The sequence below is a fragment of the Sminthopsis crassicaudata genome, chromosome 2 (genome assembly GCF_048593235.1).
Source record: "Sminthopsis crassicaudata isolate SCR6 chromosome 2, ASM4859323v1, whole genome shotgun sequence".
NCBI classification, from domain to species: Eukaryota; Metazoa; Chordata; class Mammalia; order Dasyuromorphia; family Dasyuridae; genus Sminthopsis; species Sminthopsis crassicaudata.
The window spans coordinates 112,508,454-112,520,925 of record NC_133618.1 but is presented as its reverse complement, the minus strand read 5'-3'; the positions used below and the strand labels follow the sequence as shown (position 1 = coordinate 112,520,925).

Sequence of the window (12,472 nt, the reverse complement as noted above, 5' to 3'; positions counted from 1 at the left end):
TGGTGATTACTTTACTGAAAAGAAGGCTGCTCCAAGACCTCCAGAAAACCACTAAGAATACTACAGACAATTAACAACTTGGTAAAAGAGACAAAAAAGTACTGAAGAAAATAAAACCTCCCAAAAGGTTAACTGGATAAATGAAAAATGAGCTATAAAAATTCATTGATGAAATATTTAAAAAGTAGAATTGGCCAAATGCAAAAAGAGGTACAAACACTCATTTAAGAAAATAATTTCTTAAAAATTAGAATTGGGCAAATGGAAATAAAGACTCCATGAGACACATATGTCCTTTTGGACACATAACTTCCAGTGGAAGACACAATAAAACAAATTCGAAAGAATGAAAAAGAAAAAGGAAATGTGAAATACCTCACTGGGAAAACAACTGAACTGAAAAACAGATCTAGAAGAAAGAATTTAAAATTACTGTTTTATCTGACAACCATCATCAAAAAAGGCCCCAAATGTGAAGGTCCGGGCTAGCTCCTCTGAAGGACTCAGAATAAGTCCTTGCCCCACGTTGGGCGCCAAATGTAATGCTCTGGTGTCTCTCAGTTATAATCCTTCTTGGGAGGAGGTTTCTTTTCTCTGTGAATCCTTTTCTCTGTATGCAGGTTTCTTGAGAGGCTTTTGGAGCCTCCAGCCAGATCAAAGGTAGAATCTCAAATCCTCTTCTTCCTGAATCCTGGCTCTGAATCTCCTCCAGCTCTTGTTCTTCCCCAATCCAGACTCTCTCCTTCCAGACTGCCATCTAAACTCAATCTCCCAGTCTAGATAGACTCTTCAGACTCAATGTTGCCTTCTTTTATCCTCGCAGAGAATGGAATTGTGAGAACTTCCAGGCGCTTGTGGGAACTCCTTCAACCAAGGAACTTGCTCCTTTTAAAGGTTGTGTAAACTTCTTTTCAGAACTCCTTTTAAAGGTGTAAACTTCCTTTAAATGTGTAAACTCCTTTTCAGAAGTCTAAAGGTGTAAACTCCAAAAGGTGTGAACTCTGAGCTAGAGAATTGTTTAGACAACCTGAGTTATCACCTTGTAATCCTAATACCCAAACATCTTATTTCAAGAACATTTCAGGAAAAACTACTCTGATATCCCAGAATCAAAGAGTGAAAAAGAAAATAAAAGAGTCAACAAATCATCACCCAAAAGAGATCTCAAAATAAAATTCCCAAGAATATTAGGGCAAAATCCAGGTTTCTCAGATCAAAGAGAAAATACTTGAAATAACCAGACAGAAACCATGCAAATATTGTAGATCCACAGTCAGGATCACACAAGATTTTGCAGAACAGAGAATTTAGAATATGATATTCCAGAAAGCAAAAAAGCTAATTTTATAACCAAGAGTAACCTATCAGGGAAAACTGAATTTAATCCTTCAAAGGGAAAAAATGTATATTTAATGAAATAGAAGACTTTCAAACACTCCTGATGAAAACTTATCAGAGTTAAATAGTTGATTCAGAGTTGAATCTTAATACAAGATTCAAGAGAAGCATTAAAAGGTAAACATGAAAAAGAAACTATAAGGAATTAAATAAAGTACCTTTTTTTTTTTTAATGGGAAGATACCTGTAACTTCTAAGAAATTTTATCATTATTAGGACAGTTAGAAGTATTCTATAAAGACAAAGGGTATGAGAGTGAGTTGATTATGTTGGGGTGATGTAAAAAAAAATGGATGAGTAAGAAAGAGGAATACTCGAGGAGAAGAGGGAAGGGAAAGGAAGAATGGGGAAAATTATGTCACGTGAAAGAAGAGCACAAGGAAGAATTTTTACTTAGGAGAGAGGAAATTTGGGAAATGGGAACAAATAATATTTAACCTCAATTTCATGTTAAATAGTTCAAAGAAGAAAAAAGATGCGTGTATGTATATGTATATACATACATATACATACACACACACAGATAACTCAGTTGGATATAAAAATCTATTTTATCCAACAGGGAAGTAGTATAGGAGGGAAAGGGGATAACAGAAGAGGGGGAGCAGTTAAAAAAAAAAGAGGATAGATAAAGTAAGATGATGGTAAGAAGCAAAACATACTTAGGAGGCGGGACAGGGGGCAAAAAGCTAGAAAGAAGGAAGGATAAACAGAAAAAAACAGAATAGAGGGAAATGCACAATTAATAGTCATCACTATGAATGTAAATGAGATCCATGAAATGGATCTATATTGATGAATGAATTAGAAATCAGAATTCAATAATGTTATTGAAAAGAAACATAACTGAAACAAAAAAATATAAAATATTAAAATAAGGGACTAGAGCAGAATTCAGTTGAAGGATTAAAAGCAGGAGTGGTATAAAACCTGGAAGACTTAAAAAAATATGTGAAATGAAATGAGCAGAACCAGGAAGATACTGTATACAGTATATTATAAACCACATTATAAGAATGATCAAATATGAAAGACTGAGCTACTCTGCTCAAGACAGTGATGAACCACAATTCCAAAGGAGGCATGATGAAAAATGCTAACCACTTCCAAAGAAGAATTGATGAACTCTGAAGACAGAGGAAGCATACTTTTAAAACTTTTTTATTGTTCTTCTTTGTATGTGTGTGTGTATGTGTGTGTGTGTGTGTGTGTGTGTTTTTGTTTGTTTGTTTTTTTGGCAACACTGCTAATATGGAATGTTTTTCATGACTTCATATACAGACTCAATATCATACTGCTTCCTTTCTCAGGGGATGAGGAAACATTTCCTGTTGCGTGCTGTCGTCTCCAGAAGCTGCTGGATCGCTCTCTAGGAAGAGAACTGCTGTGTCTTCTACTCAAATCTCTCCAACAGATTCTTCTTCCTGTAATGAACTGTTGTCTCCAGGCAGTTGCTGTTAACTCTTGTCCAAAGAAGTGACTTCCCTTCCTGCAGAGAGCCCCGTCAAGCCAGATGCAATTCAGAGTCTTTTTGTTTTCCTGGAGTGCTGTCCTCTTTATCCTCCCAGAGAATGGGCGTGGGATAATGCAAGGGCTTCTGGGAAGAACCACTTCAGCCAATGGGCTTGCTCCTTCTATCAAGTCAACCTGAGTTCTCACCTTGTAATTGTCCAGAAAACCTGAATTCTCACCTTGTCACTGTCCAGACAACCTCAGTTCTCACTTAGTAATCCTAACAATTTCCCATTTCCATTCCTTTTCATTGGATGTTCCCCATTATTAGAATGCTTCTTTTCCTCAACTCTATCCCTCAGCTTTTTTGGTTTCCTTCAACACCATCAAAAGTCTTACTTCAAGAGGCCCTTCTTGGTCCCTCTTGTTACTGTCATCCCCTGTGAGGATAAACATCTGTGAGGTCCCAATAATAATGACATAACAAATCCAACCCCTATTTCTGCATATCATCTTATGTGGGGCAATGTTTCAGGTTTGTTTTTATATCCCAATCACTTAGCTAATGCTTGGTAAAGTTTTAACGTGTCCTTTCATTCATCCAATAATTTCAACATCAACATATTAATAATTCAATTTATGTACCAACCTGAAAAAATAACAACAATGTGTAAAGGCTATGAAGATCTACAACTTAAGAATAGATCTATCTGCTTTTTATCTTCAAATCTTAAAATACATGAAAGACGGAAAAACCCTCAGAGAGCTATTTGAAAGCATAATTCTGTAGCATAAATATTCTTTTCTTCTACATATTTAATCTAAGTAAGTTTTTATTAAATAATTCTAAAATTTTGCTATTGTTCTATTAGGAAAATTATAAGAATTACAAAGATCCTATTTCATTTCCATGAGTTTTTCACCAACATAGACTACTTCTGGGCCTTAAATATTGATCAAAGACAAATTTCAAAAATTAGCTTAATGCCAGAAATTATATTCAATTATGACACTGCTTAACATTGAATCATACTTTTAAGATATGAATATTTTTCCATATACCAAGATAAGATCAAAATGGGTCCATGATTTAGGCATAAAGAGGGAGATAATAAATAGATTAGAGGAAGAGAGGATAATCTACCTCTCAGACTTGTGGAGGAGGAAGGAATTTATGACCAGAGGAGAACTAGAGATCATTATTGATCACAAAATAGAAGATTTTGATTACATCAAACTAAAAAGTTTCTGTACAAATAATACTAATGCCAACAAGATTAGAAGGGAAGTAACAAATTGGGAAAATATTTTTAAAAACAAAGGTTCTGACAAAGGTCTCATTTCCAAAATATATAGAGAACTGACCATAATTTATAAGAAACCGAACCATTCTCCAATTGATAAATGGTCAAAGGATATGAACAGACAATTCTCAGAGGAAGAAATTGAAACTATATCCACTCACATGAAAGAGTGTTCCAAATCACTACTGATCAGAGAAATGCAAATTAAGACCACTCTGAGATACCACTACACACCTGTCAGATTGGCTAAGATGACAGGAACAAATAATGACAAATGTTGGAGGGGATGTGGGGAAATTGGGACACTAATACATTGCTGGTGGAGTTGTGAAAGAATCCAGCCATTCTGGAGAGCAATCTGGAATTATGCCCAAAAAGTTATCAAACTGTGCATACCCTTTGACCCAGCAGCGCTACTACTGGGATTATATCCCAAAGAAATACTAAAGAGCGGAAAGAGACATATATGTGCCAAAATATTTGTGGCAGCTCTTTTTGTTGTAGCTAGAAACTGGAAGATGAATGGATGTCCATCAGTTGGAAAATGGTTGGGTAAATTGTGGTATATGAAAGTTATGGAATATTATTGCTCGGTAAGAAATGACCAGCAGGAGGAATACAGAGAGGGTTGGAGAGACTTAAATCAACTGATGCTGAGTGAAATGAGCAGAACCAGAAGATCACTGTATACTTCAACAACAATACTGTATGAGGATGTATTCTGATGGAAGTGGAAATCTTCAACATAAAGAAGATCCAACTCACTTCCAGTTGATCAATGATGGACAGAGGTAGCTACACCCAGAGAAGAAACACTGGGAGGGGAATGTAAATTGTTAGCACTAATATCTGTCTGCCCAGGTTGCATGTACCTTCGGATTCTAATGTTTATTGTGCAACAAGAAAATGATATTCACACACATGTATTGTACTTAGACTATATTGTAACACATGTAAAATGTATGGTATTGCCTGTCGTCGGGGGGAGGGAATAGAGGGAGGGGGGGTAATTTGGAAAAATGAATACAAGGGATAATATTATAAAATATATATATATATATATATATAATAAAAAAAAAAAAAGATATGAATATTTTTGACCAACATACATTTTCTATGACAAATGTCCATTCTTTGTCTTCAAATTCTTCAGCATGTGGATCCTGAAACAAGATTAAATATAATTAGTTAAAAAACAAATTTTTAAAAAGTTTCTTTAGTTTTTTTTTAAGCTTATAAATAAAATGACTTCTTTAAAAACAACAACAACAACAATACATTTTGAGCTTGGTCCAGTAACAAAACACGCAACCCAAAATGATCCTAATTTTTAAAAACTTTTACCCTAATAGTCTTCCTATAATTAAAATAATACATTACCTTTTCCACTAAAACTTTTCAGATATCTGCCAGGTAACAATATTTTTGTTTCTCTAGAAAGCTTAAAACAGTCCTTTTTAGAAATTAAGTTGGTCAACAAGTTTAGAAAAGAATGTAAAAAATATATATCAAAGCATGTTCTGAAATCATCCCCTAAATTATAAGTTTGTATATACATTATGCATATATATGTATATATATTTCAAGGTCTTACTTTGGTATTTCAAGTTATCTGTAATTGCATCAATGGTAGCCTTGAGTGAGCTAAGAACCAATTGGCATAGAGAAGCAAGAATATTGCCTGAGCTCTCCTTTTCCCTCAGAATCAATGTTAGATCAAACCTCTGAAAGGATTCTGGAGTGACAGAACCCACAAATATATAGAGTGAAACAATTTTCCAGCTTAAGATAGCTTTGAAGGACTTCAGGAAAGGTCTGTCTCAGCTGGGAGGGGAATGTAGTGCACAGAATCTAGCAGGAAGCTCTTAGCCAAAGTACAGAAGCACTATCCTGGTTCAGAGGGCCAGTGGCTCAGCAGGCCAGCTATGAGACCTCAACCCAACAATAGAAGGAAAACTGTGAGCTCCCAAATTCCAGCATAACAGGCAGGATTAGAGCAGACCAATCCAGAATGGTGGGAAAGCCGGCAGTACTGCCAGCCCCAGGGCAGAAAGTCAGTGAGAAGCCCTTGTCCTCCTGCAAAAAAAAAAAACTTGGGACATCTCCCTAGGAGCAGAGTTCATTTTTTTTTTTAAATGAGTAAAAATTACTGAAACAATTCTAATGTTATAAAATGAAAAAAGCCTTCAATCAACCTGAAAAACAGGTATTTATTATGCAATTACTATAGGCCAGGCACCATGGTGGGCAACATGAAACACTAATAAAAAAGCAAAAACAGTCCTTAACCTAACAGTGTAATAGCAAGAAGAGACAAAATGTGTGTCTGTATGTGTATGTAAACAAAAAATGCCTATCAAACAATGAATGCAAGATAATGTAAAGGAAAAGGCACTAGGAACTGGAAGTGAAAAGGAATGGTCTTATATAGAAGGGAAAATCTGGAAAGGAAAAAAAACCCTAGGCAAGTGTGAGAGATGTATTGTGATCAGCCAGTGAAAAGGCAAGAAAAGTTGATGGGGCATTATGATATAAAAGATACTGCTTCTAAAATTTAATTAAAAGAACAATATGCAATTACTTTAATTATGTAAATATGTTACATAAAGCAACAAATAATAAACTTGGTGATCAGAGTTAGCAAAATGAAGATCTACTTAACTAGGTCACTGGAGTTTATGAATACAAACATAAATGCACATATGTTCTTATATATATTTATATATATGAGCATAATTAATGCATGTAAATAAGCACATGCAAATATATAAATAAGTGTGTATGTGTATTGATACATACACACACACATACCACATACAAGTAGGTGCCAAGGAAGAAGGCAAGCATAAAAACAATGTGTTATTTTTCTCCTTTAAAAACATGCCATGTCTCTAATAGCAATTATATTCATTATAATATCTGGATTTCAATGGGAAGAACACACAATTACAATACTGAGAAAGAAGCATTATTATGCAATAATACATTTTGGAATGTATCAAGAATAAATCAAAAACCAAACATTTAATAAGTATTTACAACATGCCAGGAACTAAGCTAAGAATCTGATACAATGACAAAAATCATACAGTTGTGGTCCTCAAGAAACTTATATTTGAAAGAAATGATTACTTATTTTTCATATTAATAACTAATTATTGTTATTAGAACCAAGGTTTTTTTCTTTTCTACTTTCTCATCCAGAAATCAACCACTGTGGGAAATCTCTTACCTTAGCCAAGATCTCATCAGACAATAAAAGAAATTTTAAATTTAGGCTAATGATTGCATTCTTGCTCAGAAAGGTGTGGTAAAAGTATTGATTCTCCCTTATATCAGACATGTGATGTGAAAATTGTTAAGTCTCTTTGACCAAAACTTGGATGATCCAAGTCATGTATCCCCAAGACTCTCATTGTAAATCAGCCCAGACTTTTATTGTAATAAATAATCATTTTCTGATTCATTCAATCAAGATTGACTGTCATCCTCAAGAACATCTATTCTTCCAAGGGCATTGAAACTGTGAGCCCATCGCCACACAGGATCTTTGGTGTAAGGAAGATGGTTAAATAACCATCTTTTTACTAATAAATATATTAGGCATTACTAACAAAATGATTAAATTACCCATAAGTTATGTCTCTTAACCTTTTTAAATTCCACATATTTCTATTAGGAAAATCAAAATTACAAATGAAACTTACCTTAAATAGAGTCACAGTGATTTCAATGTTTTCTGGAACAGGCCACACAACCACTCCACGGTAAGGATTTTTTATTCCAGGTTGCCAACTATGAGCCTATAGAAAGAAAAAATAATGAATTTATGTGTGTTATAAAAATACATGTATATTAGTTTCACAAAAAAAAAATCACATCAGAAATCTTATTCCCACTCAGTCACTCTCACAAGATAGTTCTTCCTACATTACTTTAATCTACAAAGTAAATATGTATTGTCCCACTTAGTTATTCTTAAGAATCCATAGTCTACCATCAACTGAAATCATAGAAATAAAATGAATATTAACTCAATCCATAAGTTAGTAAAATGCATCATTATGTAAAATTAAATATATGTATATAAAAGAGAACAGATCATCTAATATAATTTATTTATATAAATTTATAAATTTCTGGAAAAGCTGATAATAATAACTAACATTCCTACAGCACTTACTATATGCTAGAAACCATGCTATATACAAATAAAAAACTGTACTAAATATTTTGTAATTATTATCTCATTTTATCCTCACAATAATCCCTAGGGCAACATTATTTTTATTATCATCTCTAATACAGAGGAGAAAACTGAAGTTATTGCCACTCTTATTTTAGAGGGGAAGAAACTGAGGTAGAGGTTAAATGACATGCTCCAGGTCACACAGCTGGTCACACAGTGTCTGAAACTGTATATGAACTTGCTCTTCTAGAGCTGTCAGGTATCTGCTCCTATTAAATACACACTGAGAATATCTTCTATGTTAGACTTTACAATTTGCATAAAACAATACTCAAGACAAAGAAAAACAAAATTTGTCTGAGAGTGAAAAGAATAGCAAAACTTCCCTGAGGTAGGGGAGCAAGTACAAGCAGTAAGTGGGATATGGAATATCTGTATTCTATTGATTATGTGTTACTTCTTCCTATGAAATGAATCATCCCAAGAGAAGAAGCCTGAAAACAAAAGATTAGAAAATAGCGAAAGGAAAGGAAAATATAGGTATAAGATTGCTTTCTCAAGGAGTTTAACTTGAAAGTGGGAAATACACACACATATAAACACTATCAAATCTCTGACTTTACAATTCCTCAATTTATTACGTTTTCATGAATCACTCTTCCATTTCACCTTAACCAAACAGGGATAATCAAACTCTTTTATACTTTCATTCATAAGTGTTTTACTGCCATGTTCACAAACTCCAAAATTCTTTACTTGATTACAACTTTTCATCATTCCATCTTTCCCTTTGTCTTATGATTCCAAATTCCTATCCTTTGTCTTCATTGTAACCTCCAATATCTCCAGCACCCCTTTATATCTTTTCTATAATAGCACTCTTGAAATGGCCAAATAGTTCTCCCTTTCCTATCTTGATTCCTTGGCGAATCAGTTCAATTTCCAAGCTATTCATCACATTTGAAATGGACATTCAGTGACACAGAGGACCTTTCAAGCATTGATGATGGAAACACCAGACTTTCATGAATAGAATGTCTGACTGTCAAATAAAAGACCTAAGAGTAGCATAAAAAGATAATCAGGAAAGGGAAATCATAAAGGACTTAAGATTAATCTGTTTATATTCATAAGAACTTTCTCAATTTTAGGGCACTTGGAAGAAGTATTAAAAGACAGAGGGCACAGATATGAGTGAGTTGAATATAAAAGGATAATATCTAAAAAATATAAAATTAAGGGGTGAAAGAGGAATGTACTGGGAGAAAGAGAAAGAGAGAGATAGAATGGTATAAACCATCTCTCATAAAAGAGGTAATAAAAAGTTTTTACAGTGGAGGGAAAGGCAGGAAGATGGAGGCAGGGGATGAATGAACTTTACTCTCATCAGAATTGGTTCAAAGAGGAATAACATACACATTCAATCGGTATGAAAATCTAATTCATCCTTGAGGAAAGTAGGAGGGAAAAGGGATTTATGAAAAGAGTGATATTATTGAGAGAAGACTAAGGAAGGGGGTAGTCAGAAGCCAAACACTTTCAAGGAAGGATAGAATGAAAGAAAAGAGAGAACAGAACAGAATAAACATGGAGAAATACAATTAGCAATAGTAATTGTGAAAAGTATCTTGAAGTAAGTTCCTCTGATAAAGGCTTCTTTTCTCAAATGTATAGGGAACTGAGGTGAATTTAATAAAAATAAGAGCCATTCCCCAGTTGATAAAGAATCAAAAGTTACGAAGTTATCAGATGAAGTAATCAAAGCTATTTATAGTTATGTAAAAAATAAATACTCTTAACTACTGACTGGAGAAATACAAATCAAAATAATTCTGAGGTACTACTTTGTAGCTATTAGACTGGCTAATAGGCCAGAAAAGGAAAATAACAAATGTTGGAGGGAAATGTGAAAAAAATGAGATATTTAGGTATTGTTGGTGAAATTGATCAAACTATTCTGTAGAACTATTTGGAACTATGCCCAAAGAGCTAAAAAAAAAAAAAACCCAAAAACAAAAACAAAATACAAAACATGCATGCTAAAAACAAAACAAAAACTAACCATGCATGTCCTTTGACCTAGCAATACCACTACTAGGTCATTATTACAAATGAGATTAAAAAAAAAAAAAAAAAAAAAAGGGAAAAGGATCTGTATGTACAAAGAAAGATAAGATAGAGATCCATGGGTGGGGAGAGCTTAAGTATTGGCAAAGCAATTTAAGGAGTAGAATTAAAACAAAAGAATTATCAAGGATAGGGAATAAGAGCAAGGCAAATTAAGTAGAATTAAAGTAAAAGAGTTAGCAGGGATAGGAAATAAGAGATGTACACAAATGGTACAACAAGAATCAGCAGTAAAATTTATTAGAATTCATTGTAATTCACAGTAATCACTGAGTTCAGATAAAGTCAAACTTAAAAATGTAATCAAGAGAGAAAAATGTACTTTATATGGCAGCCATATTAACATTATTTTAGATACATGTTTACACATATGTAAATGTAGCTATATGTTTGTGTATATATGTGCTTGTGTGCATATAATTATATATGTATATATATTTGTAAAAATATATATTTCACCCATGTAAAAATATTGGTGTAGGTATGGGTATGAATATATGTGTGTGCATATACATACAAATATATATATCCATGCTTAATTGTAGCCGGATTGGGAGAGATAGGGAGGTGAAAGGGGGAGAAAAGGAATAGAAAAAAAAAAAGTAAAAAGCATAGCAGAGAACAAAAGAATAACCCACAAGGAAGTAATGAAAAGATGGTCATGAATCTAATCCTGCCTATTATTATATATGCTTTCTTGAAAGGGAAATATTGCATATTTTTAATCCTCTCTGCTATTCAGCTGGGCACATGACAATCTATTTTTTGTTTTCCTTTTCTTTCTTTTTCTCTTATTTTGTATTTAGATAAATAAATATCTTAAAAATGAAAAATGAAAAAAAAGTTTTACATATAACTGGGGAAAAACAAAATACTAAATAATGAAGATTTTTTAAAAAGGAAATCTAAGTTTATTTGATTAATTGAAAGGAAATGATATTATTTTCCTTGATTAGAGTAAATTAAAATATATATGTATAATAAATATGATGGAAGGGGTATGGAAATTAAATCTCAGATGAGCCTTATTCATCTAAAATGATCAAAGTAGAATTTAAAAGCCACAGCCCCCTCTTCCCCACACACACACATACACACACACACACACACACACACACACACACACACACACACACAAACATTTGGTATAGAACTACATCAAACATAAAGTAACAAATAAAGGGGAGATGGGAAAGAAGGATAATATCAGGAAAGGCATAGTAAGAAACAAATGTTCTAATCTTAAAGGAGACAAAAGGGGGAAAATAAAGGAATCTAAGAAAATACTTTAGACTGCCTTTTAGACAACTGGCTGTAAAAATTGTGATAAATGAATATAAGAGAATATTATTGTGTTATAAGAAATGATGGGGGAAATTATTTTAATGAATAGAGACAGTGAAGTATTAGGTAGAATATTTTGTACATTGTTCTATGGTGTTTGACTGTAGAAATTTTTTAAAAATAGCATTTTTTAAGATCTATAATTTAGCTTCCAAACTCATTCTATGACTGAAATTGCCAAATATAATGGCTTCTTTTCTAAATCTTCACTCTTCTTGACCTCTCTATAGACTTTGACACATCCACTTCTCCTGGCTATTCTCTCCTCTAGATTGTCATGAAATTGTTATTTCTCATTTATTCTCTTACTTATCTTACCACTCTTCAGTTTCTTTAAGCTAGATCTTCATCCAGAAAATGCCTGACTGGTAGGAAACAAAAAGATATCGCTAAACTGAGATGATAAATGAGAAAGGAGAAAGTGAGGATGATGGGAATTGGGAAAGGAGTGGAAGGCAAACAATAATTGGTCACTATGCTTAAAGCAAAGGGACAGTATAAGAATAGTTTCTGAAAAAAAAAAAAAACATGAGGGCAGAAAAAAGAAACATTATATACAGGAAATTGTTTACCTAGAAAGAAATGCATATGAAGAAGAAAAACAGAAATTAAGTCTAGAAGATAGACTAGAGTATGATTCTGAAGGGCTTAATATATT

The 12,472-nt window shown here is 33.2% G+C and overlaps 1 protein-coding gene across 1 annotated transcript in view; it reads right to left on the bottom strand.

Moving 5' to 3' along the window:
• The window catches only part of EHBP1 (EH domain binding protein 1), a 342,552-nt gene that overhangs the window by 276,734 nt on the left and 53,346 nt on the right, over window positions 1–12,472 (bottom strand). The window contains exons 4-5 of the mRNA XM_074287029.1: window positions 7,862–7,957; window positions 5,264–5,317 (exon numbers count right to left, since the gene is read on the bottom strand). Of these exons, the coding sequence (XP_074143130.1) occupies window positions 5,264–5,317; window positions 7,862–7,957 (150 nt within the window). The remainder of the gene's footprint in view (window positions 1–5,263; window positions 5,318–7,861; window positions 7,958–12,472) is intronic.